Source organism: Rhinopithecus bieti, unplaced genomic scaffold (assembly GCF_001698545.2).
Source record: "Rhinopithecus bieti isolate Rb0 unplaced genomic scaffold, ASM169854v2 scaffold_23868, whole genome shotgun sequence".
NCBI lineage: Eukaryota > Metazoa > Chordata > Mammalia > Primates > Cercopithecidae > Rhinopithecus > Rhinopithecus bieti.
The window spans coordinates 1195150-1218541 of record NW_016811202.1 but is presented as its reverse complement, the minus strand read 5'-3'; the positions used below and the strand labels follow the sequence as shown (position 1 = coordinate 1218541).

Sequence of the window (23392 nt, the reverse complement as noted above, 5' to 3'; positions counted from 1 at the left end):
AAAAAAAAGAAGATCCCACTTTCTGTGAGGAATCCCTCTAAGTCATCTAGGCAGTCTTAGGTATTCCTTCCTCTCATTACCATTATACCTCTCTTGATTCATCTACTGTGGCACTTATTACAATTAGCTTTTTGCTTAATTCCTCTGTAGAGCTTCTTGAAGACAGAAACAGGTGATTTATCTTAAAGACAATGCCAGTAAGCAAACCCTACATATCTTTTAATGTTGGGTGACGATATATAGACTATTACTTCATAGTGAATTAATGATGCTTCACATCCAAATTCATTTTTGGATGCTAGAATGTTTGAGCTTAAATGAAGGATTCTCACATGCTCTGAGAAATCACCAGTCTGTCCTTTCATTCTTGGGAGCTTCCACCTTGTATTCTGTTTTCAACGTTGACTTCAGTAAAGAAAGAAATATGGGCCAGCCGGGCGCGGTGGCTCAAGCCTGTAATCCCAGCACTTTGGGAGGCCGAGACGGGCGGATCACGAGGTCAGGAGATCGAGACCATCCTGGCTAACACGGTGAAACCCCGTCTCTACTAAAAAATACAAAAGCTAGCCGGGCGAGGTGGCGGGCGTCTGTAGTCCCAGCTACTCAGGAGGCTGAGGCAGGAGAATGGCGTAAACCCGGGAGGCGGAGCTTGCAGTGAGCGGAGATCCGGCCACTGCACTCCAGCCCGGGCAACAGAGCGAGACTCCGTCTCAAAAAAAAAAAAAAAAGAAAGAAAGAAATATGGAATACTGACATGGTTTGGATTTGTGTCCCTGACCAAATCTCATGTCTAATTGTAATCCCCAATGTTGGAGAAGGGGACTGGTAGGAGGTGAATGGATCATGGAGCCAGTATCCCCCTTGCTGTTCTCATGATATTGAGTGAGATCTGGTTGTTTAAAGTGTATAGCACCTCTCCGCTTGCTCTCTTCCTCTTGCTTCAGCCATGTAAGATGTGCCAGCTTCCTCTTCACCTTCTACCATGATAGTAAGTTTCCTGAGGCCTCCCCAGCTATGTGTCCTGTACAGCCTGTGGAACTGTGAGCCAATTAAAACTCTTTTCTCTAGAAACTAACCAGTCTCAGGTAGCTCTTTATAGCAATGCAAGAAGAGACTAGTAACAGAAAATTGGTACCGGGAAGAGGGTACTGCTATAAAGATACCTGAAAATGTGGAAGCAGCTATGGAACTAGGTAATGAGCAGAGGGTGGAATAGTTTGAAGGGTTCAGAAGAAGAAAGGAAGATGAGGGCAAATTTGGAAATTCCTAGAGACATGTTGAATGGTTGTGACCAAAATGCTGATTGTGATATGGACAGTGAAGTCCAGGCTGAGAAGCTATTGGAGATGAGGAACTTATTGGGAACTAGCGTAAAGGTTACTTGTGCTATGCTTTAGCAAACAGACTGGAGGCATCGTGCCCCTGCCCTAGAGATCTGTAGAACTTTGAACTTGAGAGTGATGATTTAGGGTATCTGGTGGGAGATGTTTCTTTTCTTTTCTTTTTTTTTTGAGACAGGGTGTCACTCTGTCACCCAGGCTGGAGTGCAATGGGGCAATCTCATCTCACTGCAACTCTGCCTCCTGGGCTCAAGGAATCCCCCTACCTCAGCCTCACAAGTAGCTGGGATTATAGGTGCACACCACCACACACAGCTAATTCTCTGTGTTTTTGGTAGAGCCAGCATTTTGCCATGTTGCCCAGGCTAGTCTTGAACTCCTGAGCTTAAGCAATCTGCTCACCTTGGCCCACCTCATAACCTCGGCCTCCCAAAGTGCTGGGATTACATGGATGAGCCACTGCACTTGGCTGGTGGAAGACATTTCTAAGCAGCAAAACACTCAAGATAAGGTCTGGCTGCTTCTAGCAGCCTATGCTCATATTCTTGAGAAAAAAAAAATTGACATAAAACTGGCACTTACATTTAAAAGGGAAGCAGAGTATAATGTTTGAAAAATTTGCAGTCTGGTCATGTGGCATAAAACAAAAAAAAGGCCGGACGCGGTAGCTCACACTTGTAATCCCAGCACTTTGGGAGGCTGAGATGGGTGGATCACAAGGTCAGGAGATTGAGACCATCCTGGCTAACATGGTGACACCCCGTCTCTACCAAAAAAAAAAAAAAAAAAATTAGCCGGGGTGGGGCGGCCCACTGTAGTCCCAGCTACTCAGGAGGCTGAGGCAGGAAAATGGCGTGAACCCGGGAGGTGGAGCTTGCAGTGAGCTGAGATTGCGCCACTGCACTCCAGCCTGGGCAATACAGCAAGACTCTGTCTCAAAAAAAAAAAGAAGAAGAAGAAAACAAAACATTTTCAGGGGAGGAATTTAAGCCAGCTGCAGAAATTTGCATATGTAAAGAGGAGCCAAATATTCATAACCAAGATAATGGTGAAAATTCCTGGAAGGAATTTCAGAGACCTTCACAGTAGCTCCTCCCATCACAGGCCTGGAGACCTAGGAGGAAATAATGGTTTTGTGGGACAGGTAGAAGGCCTCAGTGCTCTGTGCAGCCTCGGGTCACGGCACCCTGCATCATGGCCACTCCAGCTCTAGCCATGGTTAAAAGGGGCCAAGGTACAGATCAGGCTGATGCTTCAGAGGGTGCAAGCCATAGGCCTTGGTGGCTTCCATGAGGTGTTAAGCCGGTGGGTGCACAGAGTGTGACAGTTGAGGCTTGGGAGCCTCTACCTAGTTTTCAGAGGATGTATGGAAATGCCTGATGTCCAGGCAGAAGTCTGCTGGGGGTACGTAGCCCTCATGGAAAACCTCTACAATGGCAGTATGGAGGGCAAATGTGGGGTTGGAGCCCCTACGCAGAGTCCCCACTGGGACACTGGTTAATGGAGGTGTGAGAAGATGGCCACCATCCTCCAGACATGAGAATGGTAGATCCACCAATGGCTTGCACCATGCACCTGGCAAAACTGCAGGCACTCAATGCCAGCCCATGAAAGCAGCCACAGGGGTTGCACCCTGCAGAGCTACAGGGGCAGAGCTGCCCAAAGCCTTAGGAACCCATTCCTTGCATCAATGTTACCTGGATGTGAGACATGGAGACAAAGGATATTATTTTGGAGTTTTAAGATTTAACTACTGCCCTGCTGAGTTTCAGACTTGCATGGGCCTGTAGCTTCTTTGTTTTGGCTGATTTCTCCCTTTTGGAAGGGAAGTATTTAGCCAATGCCTATAACCCCATTGTATCTTGGAAGTAACTAACTGTTTTTGATCTTATAGGCTCATAGGCAGAAGAGACTTGCCTTGTCTTAGATGAGACTTTGGACTTTTCAGTTAATGCTGGAATGTGTTAAGAATTTGGGGGACTGTTGGGAAGGCATGGTTGTATTTTTTTTTTTTTTTTTTTTTTTTTTTTTTGAGATGGAGTCTCACTCTGTCACTCAGGCTAGAGTGCAGTGGTACAGTCTTGGCTCACTGCCACCTCCACCTCCTGGGTTCAAGCGATTCTCCTGCCTTAGCCTACGAAGTAGCTGGGATTACAAGGCTGTGCCACCATGCCCGGCTAATTTTTGTATTTTTAGTAGAGACAGGGTTCCATTATGTTGGCCAGGCTGGTCTTGAACTCCTGAATTCAAGTGATCTGCCCTCTCTGGCCTCCCAAAATGCTAGGATTACAGGGGTGAGTCACTGCACCCAGCCTGGCATGGGTGTAATTTGAAATGTGAGAAGGACATGAGATTTGAGAGGGGCCAGATGCAGAATGATATGGTTTGGATTTGTGTCCCTGACTAAATCTCATGTCAAATTATAATCCCCAATGTTGGAGAAGGGGGCTGGTGTGAGGCCACTGGATTATGGGGCCAATATCCCCCTTGCAGTTCTCGTGATAGTGAGTGAATTCTCTTGAGTTCTGATTGATTAAAAGTAGCACCTCCCACTCTCCTTCTGCCTCCTGCTCTGGCCATGTAAGACATGCCAGCTTCCTCTTTGCCTTCTGCCATGATTGTAAGTTTCCTGAGGCTTCCCTAGAAATGTTTCCTGTATAGCCTATGTAAACCTGAGCCAATTAAACCTCTTTTCTTTAGAAATAACCAGTCTCAGGTGGTTCTTTATAGCAATGAAAGAATGGACTAATACAAATACTGTTAATTTTTACTAACAAATGTAAACATTTCTACATTTTAAAATTGGCCTTCTCATAAATTGTTAGTAATACTAAAATATGGTACAACACCTATAAAGGAGAATTTGGCAATATCTAACAAATCTAAATTTACATTTACTCTTTAACTACAATCTCAATTCTAAAAATTTACCCTGGATATACTCTTTCTTTTTTTTTTTTTTTTTTTTTTTGGGAGACGGAGTCTCGCTCTTTCGCCGGGGCTGGAGTGCAGTGGCCGGATCTCAGCTCACTGCAAGCTCCGCCTCCCGGGTTTACGCCATTCTCCTGCCTCAGCCTCCCGAGTAGCTGGGACTACAGGCGCCCGCCACCTTGCCCGGCTAGTTTTTTGTATTTTAGTAGAGATGGGGTTTCACCGTGTTAGCCAGGATGGTCTCGATCTCCTGACCTCGTGATCCGCCCGTCTCGGCCTCCCAAAGTGCTGGGATTACAGGCCACCGCGCCCGGCCATACTCTTTCAACAATACAAAAAAAGATGTACATGGTTATTCAATGTAGTATTGTTTATAGTACTAAAATATTGAATGCAATAGAGTGCCCACTCCTTAGGACTAAATTGAATAAACGATATTACATTCACAAAGTTGGTTAATATACAGTGGTAAAAAAGAAAAAGACATATCTCTATGAACTGATATCCTGATTTTCTGTATATATTAAGTGAACAAAATATAAAGAAGTAAGGCTTGCTACCCTTTGTGTATGGAAAACGGAGAAAAAAGAAAAAAATGTATTATATATGTATATTTGCATTTGCTTATTTTTTCCAGAAAAATACAAAAAAGGATAAACCAGAAACTAATACAAAATAATTACCTACATGGAGCGAGGTGGGAATGTGATGGAAGAGATAGGGAGGTAAGTAAGACTTTCTAAGTGCATCTATGATATGATTTGGATTTGTGTTCCTGCATAAATCTCACAATGAATTGTAATCCCCAATGTTGGAGGAGGGACCTAATGGGAGGTGACTGGATCATTGATGTAGATATCTCCCTTGCTGTTCTGGTGATAGTGAACAGCAAGTGACTGTCATAGTTTCAAGTTTGAATTCCGAATCATGTAAATATTTTACATATTCAAAGAGTTAAATCAACAAAGACAGGAAATAGGAGGCATCTAAAATTGTATGCCAACAGAAACAAATAAACCAAATTCTGTATGTCAAATTGACAACATTAAAAATAATTAATTTCAGTGACTTTTTTCTTTCTTCTTCTTTTTTTCTTTTCTTTTCTTTTTTTTTTTTTTTTGAGACAGGGTCTCATTCTATTGGCCAGGCTGGAGTGAAGCTCATTGATGCAATCATGGCTCACTGCAGCCTTGACCTCCTGGACTCAAGTGATCCTCCCATCTTGTCTTCCCAAAGTGCTAGGATTAGAGATGTGAGCCACTGTGACTGCCCACAACTTACTTTCAAATTATTTAGTAAAAATAATTATGAGAAGGAGAGAAGAGGGCCACAGAGGGCTAGATAAAGCAAATGTGGCAGAATGTTAACAACTAGTGAATCTCAATTGATGGTATACAACTGTTTATTCTATTTCTTCTATAATTTGTTACATCAGTTTGAAAATTTTCAAAATTCAAGAAGTTCAACAGAGGCCTTTCTTACATTGCTATAAAGAAATACCTGAGATGGTAATTTATAAACAAAAGAGGTTTAATTGGCTCACAGTTCTGCAGGCTGTACAAGCATGATGTCAGCATCTGCTTGACTTCTGAGGAGGCCTCAGGGAGCTTTTACCCATGGCAGAAGGTGAAGTGGGAGTAGGCATGTCACATGACGAGAGCAGGAGCAAGGTTGGGGGAGGTACCACACACTTTTAAATAACCAGATCTCGGCCGGGCGCGGTGGCTCAAGCCTGTAATCCCAGCACTTTGGGAGGCCGAGACGGGTGGATCACGAGGTCAGGAGATCGAGACCATCCTGGCTAACACGGTGAAACCCCGTCTCTACTAAAAAATACAAAAAACTAGCCGGGCGAGGTGGCGGGCGCCTGTAGTCCCAGCTACTCGGGAGGCTGAGGCAGGAGAATGGCGTGAACCCGGGAGGCGGAGCTTGCAGTGAGCTGAGATCCGGCCACTGCACTCCAGCCTGGGCGACAGAGGAGACTCCGTCTCAAAAAAAAAAAAAAAAACCAGATCTCCTGACAACTGACTCACTATCACCAAGACAGCACTAAGTCAATCACGAGGGAACTGCCCACATGACCCAATTACCTCCCACCAAGCCCCACCTCCAACATTGGGGATTACATTTCAACCTGAGATTTGGGTGGGGACAAATATCCAACTATATCAGCCTTCTACAACAACCAGCTTTAGAAGGTGAATAGGAAAACAAAAGCAAAAGCAAACAAAAACACAAGGAACAGCTAGGAACAGCTCATCGGTCTTTCCTTAAGAAGAACTGTCCTGAGCAGAAGAAACTCTAGCCTGGTCAATTGTACAATTCTCTGAGAATTGACAAAAGTTATAGAGAACATTCTTGGGACACTGGGGAAATCTGAAGACAGACTGTATATTAGATATTATTGTATCAGCTGGGTGCAGTGGCTCACGCCTTTAATCCCAGCACTTTGGGAGGCTGAGGCAGGTGGATCACGAGGTCAGGAGTTTAAGACCAGCCTGGCCAAGATGGTGAAACCCTGTCGCTACTAAAAATACAAAAATTAGCTGGGCGTGATGGCACATGCCTGTAATCCCTGCTACTCAGGAGGCTGAGGCACAGAATTGCTTGACCCCGGGAGACGGAGGTTGCAGTGAGCTGAGATCAAGCCACTGCACTCCAGCCTGGGCCACAGAGCGAGACTCCATCTCAAAAAAAAAAAAAAAAAAAAAAGATATTATTGTATCAATGATAATATCCTTGTTTTTGATAATAGAACTGTAGTTATAGAGGAGAATATTCATGTTCTTAGGAGAGAAATACTGAAATATCGTATCTGTGATTTATTGTCAAATGATAGGGGGACAAAGTGTGTGTGTGTGTGTGTGTTTAGAGCGAGAAAAGAAACAAACATGGTAAAATGTTAACAACTTGAGGATTTAGGTAAAGGATATATGGAAATGTATTATATTATTCACATAACTATTCTGTAGGTTTAACATTTTTAAAAATAAAAAGTTGGGGTAAACATTTCCATACTTCCTTTAATTTTCTTTGGGTGGCTACTAATTGGTTTCTTCTTTTAATTTTATACTTATATATTTATACCTTCATTCTTGACCCCTTTCAGTCTAACGAAAAGGACACATGAATGAATGATCTATGCATGTTTCCATATAGAAAACTCTTCTATAATAAGATAGGTATTGCCGTAGGATAGAAATGAGCAAGAATAGTATAAAACAGAAGGAAAGTATACGGTCTTTAGAGAAAGAATTGGGGGAGGAAGAAAAAAAAAAAAAAGAAAAGAACAACTTCTGCTCAAATTTTGGTTCCAAAAAGTATTAGTTATGTGACCCTGAAAAAGTTATATTTAAAGGTACACATTAGTACATATTAGTACATACATATTAGTACATATGTATATTAGTACATGTGTATATTAGTACATGTATAATGTGTACCTTTATGTACCTTTAAAAAAAAAATTGTACCTTTATGTACTAATATGTATGTACATAAGGTACATAAAGGTACACATTAGTACCTATTTAAAGGTACATAAAGGTATAAGGTACATATTAGTTGTTTTAATGACTGGTAGAGATTTTGGAGTTTATACTAATTATTATTTCAGGATACTGCTTGAAGACCTTAAATTTTCTTTTTTCCATTCAGTAATCACTACAAAATCTGCTCTCTCCTTTTTTAAACTAATAAAAAAGGAATTATAACATTAACCTAGCTCAGAGGGAATGTTAAAAAGGATAAAAACAGTTTGTTTAATGACATTTATAATGGAAATTTCAATTTAGCAAACATTTATTGAGTTCTTGCTTTACTGGCACTGTGTTAAATGCATAGTTCTTGCTAACCTTAGGGAGTTTACCACTTAGTGGGGGAAACAGATCCTCATTATAATACAAGTGAACTGTGCTAAGTACTATAATAGAGGCACAGAGTATTAAATAATGGAAGGGAGTAAGCAGCTCATTCTCAGGATTAAGAAAATGCTTCATAGAGGAGATAATGCAAAAGCCAAGAATAGAGGAATGTATAAGATTTCATCAGATACAGAGGAAATGGTTTTAGCAAAGGTGCAGAGGAAAGAAAGATCATGACAGGTTTGGAAGAGAAAAAGCATTTGATATGGAATAGCTAGGTCTTCAAATATGTGTTTTGAAATATAGGAGGGTGAAAGGATAACTGGGAACTGCATCATTTAAAAACAAAAAACAAACAAACAAAAAAACCAGATCCAGCACTTTGGGAGGCCAAGGCAAAAGGATCATTTGAGCCCAGGAGTTTGAACCAACCTGGGCAACAGAGTGAGACCCTGTCTCTGCAAAATATTTAAAAATTAGGCTGGGTGCAGTGGCTCACACCAGTAATCCCAGCACTTTGAGAGGCTTGAGATGGGCAGATCATCTGAGGTCAGGAGTTTGAGACAAGCCTGGCCAACATGGTGAATGCCATCTCTACTAAAAATACAAAAGAAATTAGCCGGGAGTGGTGACGCACGCCAGTAATCCCAGTTACTCAGGAGGCTAAGGCAAAAGAATCGCTTGAACTCAGGAGACAGAAGTTGCAGTGAGCCAAGGTCACACCACTGCATTCCAGCCTGGGCAACAGAGCAAGACTCTCAAAAAAAATTGTAAAAATAAAAATAAAAAATAAAAAATTAGCCAGGTATGGAGGCAATTGCCTGTGGTCCCAGCTACTTGGGAGGTTGAGATGGGAGGAGCGCTTGAGCCTGGGAGATCAAGGCTACAGTGAACAATAATGGTGCCATTGCACTCTAGCCTGGGGGACCGAGTGAGATCTCATCTTTAAAAAAAAAAAAAGGAAGACCACTTCAGGCCAGGAGTTTGAGACCAGCCTGAGCAAAATAGACAGACTCTGTCTCTACAAAAAATAAAAATAAATTAGCCAGGCATTGTGGGACATGCTTCTACTTCTAGCTCGTTGGGATGATAAGAGCAGGCTGGAGGATCGCTTGAATCTAAGAGGTCGAGGTTGCAGTGAGCTATGATTACAACTCTGCACTCCAGCACTTCCAGTGTCGTGGATATAAGAGGAAACAATATGTAGTAGAAAGAAACAGGAAAGAAAGTTACAGTCTGACCTGAGCTTACTGTTTGCTTTCACATGTTTCTAGCTCTGTGCCTACACAAGTTATATAACTTCTCTGTGCTTAAGTTTCTATAAAGAATGACGTTGGCCAGACGCGGTGGCTCACGCTTGTAACCCCAGCACTTTGGGATGTCGAGGCAAGCGGATCATCTGAGGTCAGGTGTTTGAGACCAGCCTGGCCAGCATGGTGAAACCCCATCTCTACTGAAAATACAAAAAAAATTAGCCAGGCCTGATGGTGGGTGCCTGTAATCCCAGCTACTTGGGAGGCTGAGATAGGAGAATTGCTTGAACCTGGGAGGCAGAGGTTGCAGTGAGCCGAGATCGCGCCCTGCACTCCAGCCTGGGTGACAGAGTGAGACTCCGTCTCAAGAAAAAAAAAAAAAGAATGAGGATTAACTCATATGGTCTCATGTGGGAAAAATAGAAATATACAGTGCTAAAGCCATTTCTGAAGGGAAACGAATCTCTCAAGTGTGGAACCCGTGTACGTTTGTGCTCTGTGTAAGTTTGTGGTGTAAGTATAACTTAAACCACAGTCTGGATAACCTTTGTCAGACACATCAACTGTCCCACATAAGTACCTTTGATGGTTAATTTTATGTACCAGCTCAACTGGACAACAGACTGCCCAAATTAAATATTATTTCTGGGTGTGTCTGTGAGAATGTCTATGGAGGAGATTAGTATTTGAATTGGTGGACTCGATAGACTACCCTCCCCAGTGTTGGTAGGCATCATCCAATCCATCGAGGGCCTGAAAAGAACATAAGGCAGAGGAAGGAGAATTCGCCTCTTTTTTTCTGCCTCACCACTTTAACTGGGACATCTCATCTCAATTTCTTCTGCTCTTGGACTGGGATTTAAACCTTCAGCTCCCGGGGTTTTTAGGACTTCAGACTTGCAGACAGCAGATCATGGACAAGTCAATTTCTCATAGTAAACCTTATTTTACATATATGTATCTCCTCCTAGTTCTGTTTTTCTGGAGAGCCCTGACTAATACACTAGCTACAGTGGTTCTGACTTATTCACTGAATACAATATAAACTCAGTTCTGCATATATAGATGCTCTATTAACCACACCACCACCTATTCTTCCCATTCTCCAACTTCACTCCAATGGAGCCATTTGGTTCAAGTAGGTTACATGACTTAAGGCTTTTTTTTTTTTTTTTTTTTTTTGAGACGGAGTCTCGCTCTGTCGCCCAGGCTGGAGTACAGTGGCCAGATCTCAGCTCACTGCAAGCTCCGCCTCCTGGGTTTACGCCATTCTCCTGCCTCAGCCTCCCGAGTAGCTGGGACTACAGGCGCCCGCCACCTCGCCCGGCTAGCTTTTGTATTTTTTAGTAGAGACGGGGTTTCACCATGTTAGCCAGGATGGTCTCGATCTCCTGACCTCGTGATCTGCCTGTCTCGGCCTCCCAAAGTGCTGGGATTACAGGCTTGAGCCACCGCGCCCGGCCTGACTTAAGGCTTCTTATTCCTCGGTTTTCTTTCATTCTGTCCCTTCTATATCTCCATGCCCTTCTATTCTTTTTACCAATCTAGGTATATTCCACCCATTATGATCTAGGTTAGTAACTAACAAACCAAACTGGGTGTCACGATCATCAATGAGTGCATGCAGTTCAAAACCAAGGCATACACAAAGAGTATGTGTTAGGGCTCTCTTTCTATGTGGGGCCTAATTTTGTAGGCATAACTGTTTACAATGAAGAACAATGTGATAGACTACACAACCTACAAAGTTTCCTTAAACAAAATGCCAGATAAAAATAAACATCCTCTGAAATACGTAACTGAGCTTGCAGAAAGGAAAGGGAAATTCCCAGAGGCCAAAGTGAAGGGGGAATTGGAAATCAAAATGGTGAACTGATATTAAAGTTACCCTGAGGCACTGCCATTCTCAGAGTCTTCCATTTTACACACATTCTGAGACCCAAAAATTTCACCCCTTGGCAAATGAAAAAGATGAGGAAAGCTTTCTGCTCAGTCATGGCGCTAGAGGGGAAAAATGTCTTCCCTGATAATTTATAACCACAAACCTGCTCACACGTCAGTTTGGGGCTCAAATTTACACTATCAGCCTAGTTTTGGAAGCCGTCAGTCAAAAAACATTAAAAGTGGTCCTGGCGTGGTGGCTCATGCCTGTAATCCCAGCACTTTGGGAGGCTGAGGTGGGCGGATCACAAGGTCAGGAAATCGAGACTATCCTGGCTAACACGGTGAAACCCTGTCTCTACTAAAAATACAAAAAAATTAGCTGGATATGGTGGTGGGCGCCTGTAGTCCCAGCTACTCTGGAGACTGAGGCAGGAGAATGGCGTGAACCTGGAAGGTGGAGCTTGCAGTGACCAGAGATCGCATCACTGCATTCCAGCCTGGGCCACAGAGCGAGACTCTGTCTCAAAAAAAAAAAAAATTAAAAGTGATCCCAGATTGAAGGGCCGGGCGCGGTGGCTCACGCCTGTAATCCCAGCACTTTGGGAGGCGGAGGCGGGCGGATCACGAGGTCAGAAGATCGAGACCATCCTAGTGAACATGGTGGAACCCCGTCTCTACTAAAAATACAAAAAAATTAGCCGGGCGTTGTGGCAGGTGCCTGTAGCCCCAGCTACTGGGGAGGCTGAGGCACGAGAATGGCGTGAACCCGGGAGGTGGAGCTTGCAGTGAGCCGAGATCGCGCCACTGTACTCCAGCCTGGGTGACAGAGCGAGATTCCGTCTCAAAAAAAAAAAAAAAAAAGTGATCCCAGTTTGAGAGTAACACAGGATACAGAAAAGAAGCAAATATGAATCTTCCTTTATGGGACAGATCTCAAATGGCATAGTCTGATTATTCAGGATTCCTACAAATAAAGTTCTAAAAAAAAATTGTCAACTTAGAATACAAGACAAATTAGAATTAAAAAACGAGGACTTTTCAGACAAATAAAACTGGGAGAGATCACCAAGAAATCCTTATTGAAAGAACTTCTAAAGGATACTAATTTCTTTTTTTGAGACAGAGTTTCATTCTTGTTGCCCAGGATGGAGTGCAATGGCGCGATCTTGGCTCGCTGCAACCTGCACCTCCTGGGTTCAAGCGATTCTCCTGCCTCAGCCTCCCAAGTAGCTGCGATTACAGGCATGCGCCACCACACCTGGCTAATTTTGCACTGTTAGTAGAGACGGGGTTTCTCCGTGTTGGTCAGGCTGGTCTCAAACTCCCGACCTCAGGTGATGCGCCCGCCTCGGCCTCCCAAAGTTGAGGAGACAACGGGGTTTCACCATGTTGGCCAGGATGGTATCAATCCTGAGCTACCCGCCTTGGCCTCCCAAAGTACTGTGATCATAGGCGTGAACTACCACGCCCAGCTGGATACTGATTTTTCTAAAAGAAGAAATTGTCCTCAAAAGATCTAAATTACAAAAAGGAATAATAAGAAAGGCAACTGGTAGACACATGGGTAAATCTAAACACCTGATTCCAGCAATGTAAAGAAGTCTCAGTCAAATCATTAGCTCATCAGTAAGGTAAATGAGCCACAAACAAAGAATACAGACTTTATAGACTTTACAGAACCACATAGGAACAAATAACTGCAAAAAATAGCAACAACAAACCCTCAGAATCAGAAGGGGGAGTTGATTTCCAGTGTTGCCACATTATATTATGTAAATGTCCAGTTCTCAACAAAAAAATTGAGAAATATAAACAAAACAACAAAGAAAGACATAAAGAAAGAAACAGAAAGGCAGGTCCATATGGGGATTGGGGGAAGCAGACAGTAGAAACTATCCCAGAGGAAGCCCCGACATTGGACTTAAAGAGAAAGACTCTAAATCAGTGATTTTAAATATGTAATAGGAGCTAAAGGAAACACTGTTCAAAAGAACTAAAGGAAAGTATAACAATATCTTATCAAATAAAAAATATCAATAAAGAAATATAAATTGTTAAAAACAACCAAACAGAAATTCTGGGCCAGGTGTGGTGGCTCACGCCTATAAACCCAGCACTTTGGGAGGCCGAAGTGGGTGGATCATTTGAGGTCAGGAATTTGAGACCAGCCTGGCCAACATGGTAAAACTCTGTCTCTACTAAATATACAGAAAGAGCTGGGCATGGTGGAGCGCACCTGTAATCCCAGCTACACAGGAGACTGAGGCAGGGCGGAGGTTGCAGTGAGACGAAATTGTGCCATGGCACTCCAGCTGTGGCGACAGAGCAATAGTCTATCCCCCGCCAAAAAAAAAAAGAAAAGAAATTCTGGAGTTAGAAAGTATAATGATGGAAATAAAAATGTCACTACAGAGGCTCAATAGCAGATAAGAATCAACAAAATTGAAAATAGGTCAATTGAAATTATCCAGTCTAAGACAAAGAAAAGAAAAAAAAATGAAGACAAAGAATACAGACTCAGAGACCTGTAGGACACCCTAATGCCTACCAATATATTCATAATGGGAGTCACAAGAAAAGGGAGAGAGGAGTAAAAAGAATACTTGAAGAAATAATGGCTCTAAACTCCCCCAAATTTGATTTAAAAAAACGATAATCTACATCTTCATGAAGCTCAATAAATTCCAAGTAGGACAAACTCAAAGATAATCCATACCTAGACATATCATAGTTAAATTACTATGATGTGTTTTGAAAGCAGTTAGAAAGAAGCAACTCAACAAGTCCAAGGGAGCTCTAATAATGCTAATGGTTGATTTATCATTAGAAACCAATGAAGCCAAAAGGTGGTGGGATGGCATATTGAAAAGAAAAAGACTATTGATCAAGAAATCTATATCCAACAAACTATTCTTCAAAAACGAAGGATCTACTTCCATCATTACATCATGAGGCGCTCCACTGACTCACTCCTATGTGAAAACTATTAATAATAACAACAAAGAAAAACTCAAGCCAAGAACTCACCAAAACAACAACAACAAAACCCCTAAAGCCTCTGGAAATGGTCCTAAGAGCAAATACCCAATGAATAAACGTGTATTCAAGAAAATTTGGCTGGGCATGACGGCTCATGCCTCTAATCTCAGCATTTTGGGAGGCCAAGGTGGGAGGATTTCTTGGGGTCAGGAGTTCAAGATCAGCCTGGGCAATGTAGTAAGACCTCATCTCTATAAAAACTAAAATAATAAGCCAGGTGTGATTGCATGCCTGTGGTCCTTGCTACTCAGGTGGCTGAGGGAGGAAGATCCCTTTCGCCCAGGTGGTGTAAACTGCAGTGAGCCATGATCTCACCACTGTACTCTAGCCTGGACGACAGAGGGAGACTGTCTCCAAAAAAAAAAAAAAAGAAAAGAAAGAAAGAAAGAAAAAAACTGTAAAAAAAAAAAAATTGCTGCAATGGACTTAATATGATTGCCCCTTAAAAATGTATACATTGAAACTCTAATCCCAATGTGATATCATTTAGAGGTGGGACCTACAGGAGGTAACTGGGTCCTAAGGGTGGAGCCCTCATGAATGAGATGAGTGCCCTTATAAGAAGCTCAAAAGCTAGCTACCTCTTTTTCCACCACGTAAGGATACCAAGAGAAGTTGGCTGTCTACAAACTGGAAGAGGGCTGATATGGTTTGGCTGTTTCCCCACCCAAATCTCATCTTGAATTGTAACTCCCACAATTCCTGCATGTTGTGGGAGGAACTCAGTGGGAGGTGATTGAATTATGGGAGTGGGTCTTTCCTGTGCTGCTCTCGTGATAGTGAATGAGTCTCATGAGATCTAATGATTTTAAAAACGAAGAGTTTCTCTGCACAAGCTCTCTTTGCCTGCCACCATCCATGTAAGGTGTGACTTGCTCCTCCTTGCCTTCTGCCATGATTGTGAGTCCTCCCCAGTCATGTGGAACTGTAAGTCCATTAAACCTCTTTTTCTCCCCAGTCTCGGTTATGTCTTTATCAGCAGTGTGAAAACAAACTAATACAAGGACCAGAACCTGACCATGCTGGCATCCTAATCTCACACTTTCAGTCTCCAGAACTGTGAGAAATAAATGTTTATTGTTTAAGGCACTCAGTCTGTGACAATTTTTTTACAGAAGCCAGAACTCATTGAGATATTTGGTAAGACAGGTAAGAATCTGTGCACATGTACAGTGGAGGCATCAAGATAAATGCCTCCCTGCCCCATCCCCATTGTGAGGCACAGACTACTCTCCAGACTGCTGTAGCCAAGAACAGAAGACCCTTTCTCCCCTCAGCATCTAGCTGGAAGGCTTCCTTCCCAGAAGGAGCAGGACTTTAGTGCCTCTCATCCTGCCCCCATCTTTCTGTTGTTGAGGCTACATCCCAGGTGAGTGGGGTCAAAAGGTAGAGGCTCCCTTGTTTTGCCCAACTTATACTCATGGAAATGAGGCTCTACCTTGGGCATGGCACACTGGGAATCCTTGAGGAAATGTAGGGAAAGGCAAATCAAAACCACAATGAGAACAGTACTTCACACCTAATAGGACAGTTCTAATAAAAACAAAACAATGAAAAGAACAATGTGTTGAGGAGGAATGTGGAAAAACTAGAACCTTCCTATATTCCTAGTGGAGATGTAAAACGGTGCAGGTGCCTTGGAAGATAGCCGGGCAGTACCTCAAAAGGTTAAACACTATATAACCCAGAAATTCACTCCTAGGAACACACCTAAGATATTTGAATGATGTCATTTATAGAAAATATCCAGAATAGGCATATATATAACAACAGAAAGTAGATTAATCATTGCTAGGGGCTTGGGGTGGTAGTGAATGGGCACTGACTGGTAGTGGTTATGTGGTTCCTTTCTGAGGTGATAAATATATTCTGGAACTAACAGTGGTAACTGTTGTACAAGTTTATGAATATAAGTCACTATAATGTCACTACAGGGGCATTGAATCTAAGAAGTCCATTGAATTGCATACTTTAAAAGGGTGAATTTAATGGTATATTAATTACAGCTCAAAAAGACACAAGAGAAATAGTTTTTTACTTAGTCATTGCAGCTTAAGAGGTTGGAAATCACTTGGCCAGCCTCATGTAGTGTCAACCAAAGACTAATATCTTACCTCAGTTCCTGTTTCTCTCCAATCCCAAGTCCGACTGCCCCCTGGCCATACTTTGCAGTCCTTATAGGTTGTATTAGAGCCTTTTATTTTCATTTGCCCCCATGATAAGGAAGCAATTTCAGGGGAAGTCATAAGGAACTTCACTGAAATCTGAAATTAAAAGAAAAATATACTAAATCAGTTATAAAGTAAGGCTGAAACAGTTTCAAAATACAGTGATAGTAAGCCCCAATTCTCCATGATTTAAGAAGCATCTTTTCATTCATGTGGTTGTCACTTCTTCTTTAGAGATCTAAAAAGTAACTATTATTCTTGGAATCCTGAATCATCCAACCATAGAAACCAGATACTACAATTACTTATCAGACTCCAGAGGGAATCCTCAGGATATTTTTGAGAGATAAAATTAAGAGATGAAGATTTACTTCAGCATGATGGAGTGAGGTTGACACATTCTCTTCCCAAGAAGAAACTATAAAGGTAAAAAAAAACTGTCAAAACCAAAAATTTGTCACTCTAGAAATAAAATTAAAGGCATATACCACAATCAGAGAAATGCTTATTCATGAAGATCACTGAATTTCAGGTTAAGAACAACAATTTTTGTTGTTCTTTTATTTTTTTTTTTTTTTTTTTTTTTTGAGACGGAGTCTGCTCTGCGCCCAGGCTGGAGTGCAGTGGGCCGGATGCTCAGGGCTCCTGCAGCTCCGCCTCCCGGGGTTCACGCTATTCTCCTGCCGTCAGCCTCCCGGAGTAGCTGGGACTACGGTGCCTGCCACGTCGGCCCGGTCTAGTTTTTTTTTTTTGTATTTTTAGTAAGAGACAGGGGTTCACCGCGTTAGGCCAGGATGGTCTCGTCTCACTGACCTCGTGATCCGCCATCTCGGCCTCCCAAGTGGCTGGATTACAGGGCTTGAGAGCCACCGCGCCCGGCCGATTTTTTTGTTGTTCTTGCCTGGAACGACTCCCATTCCACCACTCCAGTTCTGTTGTAAGTGAAGTTCAAGTAGGTTGGGGCAGGACGTGAAAATGAACAGCCTTGCCGCCATGGCCAAAGTAGGCTTACTTCACTTAGAGCCATTATCAGTTTAAACAGGTGATCTCAGTGGCAAGCAAACATGGATAGAAGGTAGCTCTGCTAGCCTTATGTTGCCTTTTGTTTAGGGCAAGCAATGGATTGGCAAACTAGGTGGGATTTAACAGGAATTTCCCAGGGATGACACAGCCATAGGGGGTTTTATAAGCTCTCTACATATCCCAAGTGGACCAGAGGCTGCAAGGATTTGCATCAAAGACTTGGAAGATATACCCAAGACACCCAAACATTCTGGGCTGATGGATCCTGAGCACATACACAGTGGATAAGCAAGAAGGTTCAAGAGGGCCTTGCAGAATGTAAAAGCCAGTGAAGACATACAACAGCTGGACTTTGCACGCACTCCCCAGTACACACAGTGATCCATTAGTAGAGAGAGAAAGTCTTACTGGCTCATAGTGTTTGAGCCAAATGTTTAATTAATGTTTGGCTGAACACTAAGCTATATATACACCAAAGAGAACCTTGGGAAACTGGGTTTAAGAATAAAATCAAAGAAAAAACCCTAACAGAACAGAGACTTCAGTAGACACATATTGCATGGGAGAATTCATAGATTTAGTTTAGTGCTATGGTTTGCATGTCTGCACCCTTCCAAACTCATGTTTAAATGTAACTGCCATTATAACAACATTAAGAGGTGGGATCTTTAAGAGCTGATTAGGCCATGAGGGTTCCGCCCTCATGAATGGATTATGCTGTTATTGCAGGAGTGGTAGGTTCATTATAAAAGGATGAGTATGGCCCTCTCTTTGAGCTTCCACCATGTGATGACTTCCACCATAGGATGATGCAGCAAGAAGACTCTCACCAGATGAGAGCCAATTGATCTTGGACTTCCCAGCCTCCAGAATTGAGAGACAAAAATTTATTTTCATTATAAATTATAAATTACCCAGTTTCAGGTATTCGGTTATAGGAGCACAAAATGGATTAAGACACTTAGTATAGGCAAACAGCTAAACCCACACACACAAACAAAGAACAACTTTCAAGGGGAAAAGTTGTTTCCCCAGGCTGGATGCCATCCAGACTTTCCTACAATATGTTATCTAAAATATCACTTTTCAACAACAAATTACAAGGCATGCAAATAAACAAAAACTATGACCCACACTCAGTAAACTGAAACTGTTATCTGGGGCTGGGTGTGGTGGCTCATGCCTGTAATCCCAGCACATTGGGAGGCCAAGGTGGGAGGTGGGAGTTTCACTTGAGGCCAGAATTTCAAGACCAGCCTCAGCAACACAGAGATACCCAGTTTCTTTTATGTTTTTACCAGAATTTTATTTTTCTAATAGAAATACATTAAACACTTTTTTTTTTTTTTTTTTTTTGAGATGGAGTCTGGCTCTGTTTGCCCAGGCTGGAGTGCAGTGGTGCAATCTTGGCTCACTGCAACTTCTACCTCTGGGGTTCAAGTGATTATCCTGTCTCAGCCTCCCAAGTAGCTGGTATTACAGGCGTGCACTACCATGCCTGGCTAATTTTTCTATTTTTGGTGGAGACAGGGTTTCACTATGTTGGCCAGGCTGGTCTCGGTCTCCTGACCTCAGGTGATCCACCTGCCTTGGCCTCCCAAAGTGCTAGGAATACAGACGTGAGCCCCTGCGCCTGGCCTAAAGACACTTTTAAATTCAAAAGGTACTAAACAGTACAGAGTGAAAGTTTCCTTGCTCCCATGAACCCCAGATACCTAGTTTTCATGTTTCTTTTCAAAGGTATATTGTGCATTAATCATTCAAATCTCTGGGTGCTGTGTTTGTGTGTGTACTGTCCCCCTCTCCATACTCTAATATTACACAAATGATAACATGCTATCAACCCTGGTCTTTATTTTGCTTTTTTGCTTTCCGATACCTTGGAAATTGTTATATGTATGTAACATCTTTTTTAAGTTCCAGGATACATGTGTAAGACATGCAGGTTCGTTACATAGGTACACGTGTGCCATGGTAGTTTGCTGCACCTATCAACCCATCACCTAGCTGTTAAGCCCCACATGGATTAGCTATTTATCCCGATGCTCTCCCTCCCCATGACCCCCACCAGCAAGCCCCAGTGTGTTTTTCCCCTCCCTGTGTCCATGTGCTCTTTGTTCAGCTCCCACTTACAAGTGAGAACATGTGGTGTTCAGTTTTCTGTTCCTGTGTTAGTCTGCTGAGGATAACAGCTTCCAGCTCCATCCGTGTCCCTGCAAAGGACATGATCTTGTTCCCTTTTATGGTTGCATACTATACCATGGTGTATATGTACCACATTTTCTTTATCCAGTCTATCACTGATGGGCATATGGGTTCATTCCATGTCTTTGCTATTGTAAACAGTGCTGCAATGAATATATGCGTGCATTTATCTTCATAACAGAATGATTTATATTCCTCTGGGCATATACCCAGTAATGGGATTGCTGGGTCAAATGGTATTTCTAGTTCTAGGTCTTTGAGGAATCGCCCCACTGTTTTCCAAAAAGGTTGAACTAATTTACATTCCCACCAATAGTGTAAAAGCATTCCTATTGGGAGACCCAGTTTCTTTCTTTTTTTTTTTTTTTTTTTTTTTGAGACAGAGTCTTGCTCTGTCGCCCAGGCTGGAGTGCAGTGGTGCGATCTCAGCTCACTGCAAGCTCCACCTCCCGGGTTCATGCCATTCTCCTGCCTCCTGAGTAGCAGAGACTACAGGCACCTGCCATCATGCCCGGCTAATTTTTTGTATTTTTAGTAGAGACGGGGTTTCACCATGTTAGCCAGAATGGTGGAGACCTGGTTTCTAAAAAAAAAAAAAAAAAAAAAGGCCAGGTGTGGTGGCTTGCACCTATAGTGCTAGCTACTCAGGAGGCTGAGGCAGGAGGATCACTTGAGCCCATGAGTTTGAGGTTGCAGTGTGCAATGATCTTGCCACTATACTCCAGCCTGGGTGACTGAGCAAGACCCTGTCTCCAAAAATTAATTAATTACTTAATTAAAAAATAAACTGTATCTGAGTAATTGAGTATTCCCAGAAGTCTGACATTTAGCAAAGACTTCAAAGAAAGTATTGTAAGGGAAATAAAGCACAGAGAAATAAACAAAAATATGGTAACAATGACTCAGCAAATACAGAATCTCAATAAGGAAACATTTCAAAAAGGAATAAAATGGAAATTCTAGAACTGGTAAGCACAGTAAGTAAAAGGTACTTGTATCAGTCAGGGTTATCAAGAGAAACAGAAGCAGATGACTATAAATATTGACAGACTTGTTTAAAAAAAGTGGCTCACAAAATTTTGGAAGCCGGCAAGTGTAAAATGTGTAGATAATACTGGTAAGCTGCTCACTGTTGGGCAAGAGTTCTTATGGTACTGAGGCAGTATTTCTTCTTCTTTACGGAAACATCAGTTTTGTTTGGACTTTAAACTGATTGGAAGAGGCCAACTCAGTGTATCAAGGATAATCTCATATATACACTAGTCTACTGACTGTAGATGTTAACCATATCTACAAGGTATGTTCACAGCAACACTTAGATTAGTATTTGGTTAAATAACTGCATACTATAACTTTACCACGTTGACACATAAAACTAACAGTCACAGTCTACCTCTTGTCAATTTGGCACCTATATGTATCTCCTTAACCATATTTAATCTCCATATAAAGACGATTAGAAAGTCTTACTTCTGATTAACATTAACAACTAAGAACCCATTTTTGCAAGTTCAACTTATTATTAATATCAAAGAGGCAGTAGCGTGATCTTAGCTCACTGCAACCTCAAGCCCCTGGGCTCCAGTGATCTTCCCACCCCTGGCTAGTTCCTAGCTGGAACTAGAGGTGTGTGCCACCACGTCCAGCTAATTTTGTAATTTTTATTTTTATTTTTTTTAAGAGCCAGGTTCTCACTATGTTGCCCATGTTGGTCTCCAAATCCTGGGCTCAAGCAATCTATCTTCTTTCCTCAGCCTCCCAAAGGGCTCGGATTACAGGGATGAGCCACTGTGCCCAGCCTCGATTTCTGAATGCCCATCTAAAAAAGTAAGTACCAGAGGGCTGGGCGTGGTGGCTTATGCCTGTAATCCCCGCACTTTGGATGGCCAAAGCAGGTGGATCACTTGAGGTCAAGAGTTCAAGATCAGCCTGGCCAACAGGGTGAAAACCTGTCTCTACTAAAAATACAAAAATTAGCCAGGCGTAGTGATGCACACCTGTAGTCCCATCTACCCGGGATGCTGAGGCAGGAGGCAGAGGTAGCAATGAGCCAAGATCGCACCACTGCACTCCAGCCTGGGTGACAGAGCGCGACTCCGTCTCAAAAAAACAAAACAAAACAAAAAAACCCAAAGGAATGGGCGCAGTGGCTCACGCCTGTGATCCCAGCACTTTGGGAGGCCGAGGCGGATGGATCACGAGGTCAGGGGTTAGAGACCAGCCTGGCTAACATGGTGAAACCCTGTCTCTACTAAAAATAACAAAAATTAGCTGGGTGTGGTGGCGGGCGCCTATAATCCCAGCTACTCGGTAGACTGAGGCAGGAGAATCGTTTGAACCTGGGAGGCGAAGGTTGCAGTGAGCTGAGATCGTGCCACTGCACTTCAGCCTGGGCGACAGAGCGAGACTATGTCTCAAAAAACAACCAAGCAAACAAACAAACAAAAAACCCAAAGAAACAAAAACAAATAACACAGAAGTTCAATATATTATTTTGGGTGCTATGGAAGAAAGATACAATTCATAAAACATGATTCCTGTTTTTGAGGATCTAATATTACAGTAGAGAAGACATACACATATAATTACAAGGTAACTTTTGTTTTTTTGAGATGGAGTTTCGCTCTTGTTGCCCAGGCTGGAGTGCAATGGCGCGATCTCAGCTCACTGCAACCTCCGCCTCCTGGTTCAAGTGATTCTCCTGCCTCAGCCTCCCCAGTAGCTGGGATTACAAGCGCCCGCCACCATGCCCGGCTAATTTTGTATTTTAGAAACGGGGTTTCTCCATGTTGTTCAGGATGGTCCCGAACTCCCGATCTCAGGTGATCCACCCGCCTCGGCCTCCCAAAGTACTGGGATTATAGGCATGAGCCACCACAACCAGCCACAAGGTAACTTCTTAAGAAAAACCAAAGTAACTTTAAAAAAGTGATATAAGGAGAGACATAACGAGTATGTTTTGAGGATTTCTTTGTCTGATAGGGCTTCCATTACAAAGTACCACAGATTGGGTGTCTTAAACAATAGAAATTTATTTTCTCACAGTTCTGGAGGCTAGAAGTCCAAGATCAAGGTGCCAATAGGATTGGTTGGTTTATGGTGAGGCCTTTCTTTTGGCTTGGAAATGGATGCCTTTTCTGTTTTCTCACATGGCTTTTTCTGCTTGCATGGGCACACCTAGTATCTCTTTCTCTTCTTATAAATTCACCCATCCTATTAGATTAGGGCCTGACTCTTACGACCTCATTTAATTTCAACTACTTCCTTGAAGACCCTATCTCTAACTACAGTCATTTTTAGGGTTAGGGCTTCAATATATGAAGTTGGTTGGAGGGCACATTCAGTCTACAGCAATTTCTAGGTAGGAAATTAAAGAAATATGTTTGAGGGAATAGTATTTGAACTGGATCTTAAAATTCAATTGAGAAAAAAAGGAATATTTATTGGGAACCTACTATGTACCAGATATTTTAGATCTATTATCTCAACAACATCAAGATTCGAGAGTGGTTAAGAACTTTGTTCCAAATTATGTAGCTAATAAGTGAGAAAATGAGAATTTGAATCCAAGTCTGTCTGACTCTACAGCCTGTATTCTTCAATTCACTTTGCCATTCTCCTCCAACTTTACTATTATTATTATTATTATTATTATTATTATTATTATTATTTTCTTTTTTGAGACA

At 42.3% G+C, this 23392-nt stretch overlaps 1 protein-coding gene across 3 annotated transcripts in view; it reads right to left on the bottom strand.

Annotated features, from left to right (window-relative positions):
• Positions 1-23392, bottom strand: part of AAMDC (adipogenesis associated Mth938 domain containing) — a 56348-nt gene that overhangs the window by 16313 nt on the left and 16643 nt on the right. For all 3 annotated transcript variants that reach the window (XM_017893541.1, XM_017893540.1, XM_017893542.1), the window contains exon 2: positions 16425-16574. In XM_017893541.1, coding sequence (XP_017749030.1) covers positions 16425-16574 — 150 coding nt within the window. The remainder of the gene's footprint in view (positions 1-16424; positions 16575-23392) is intronic.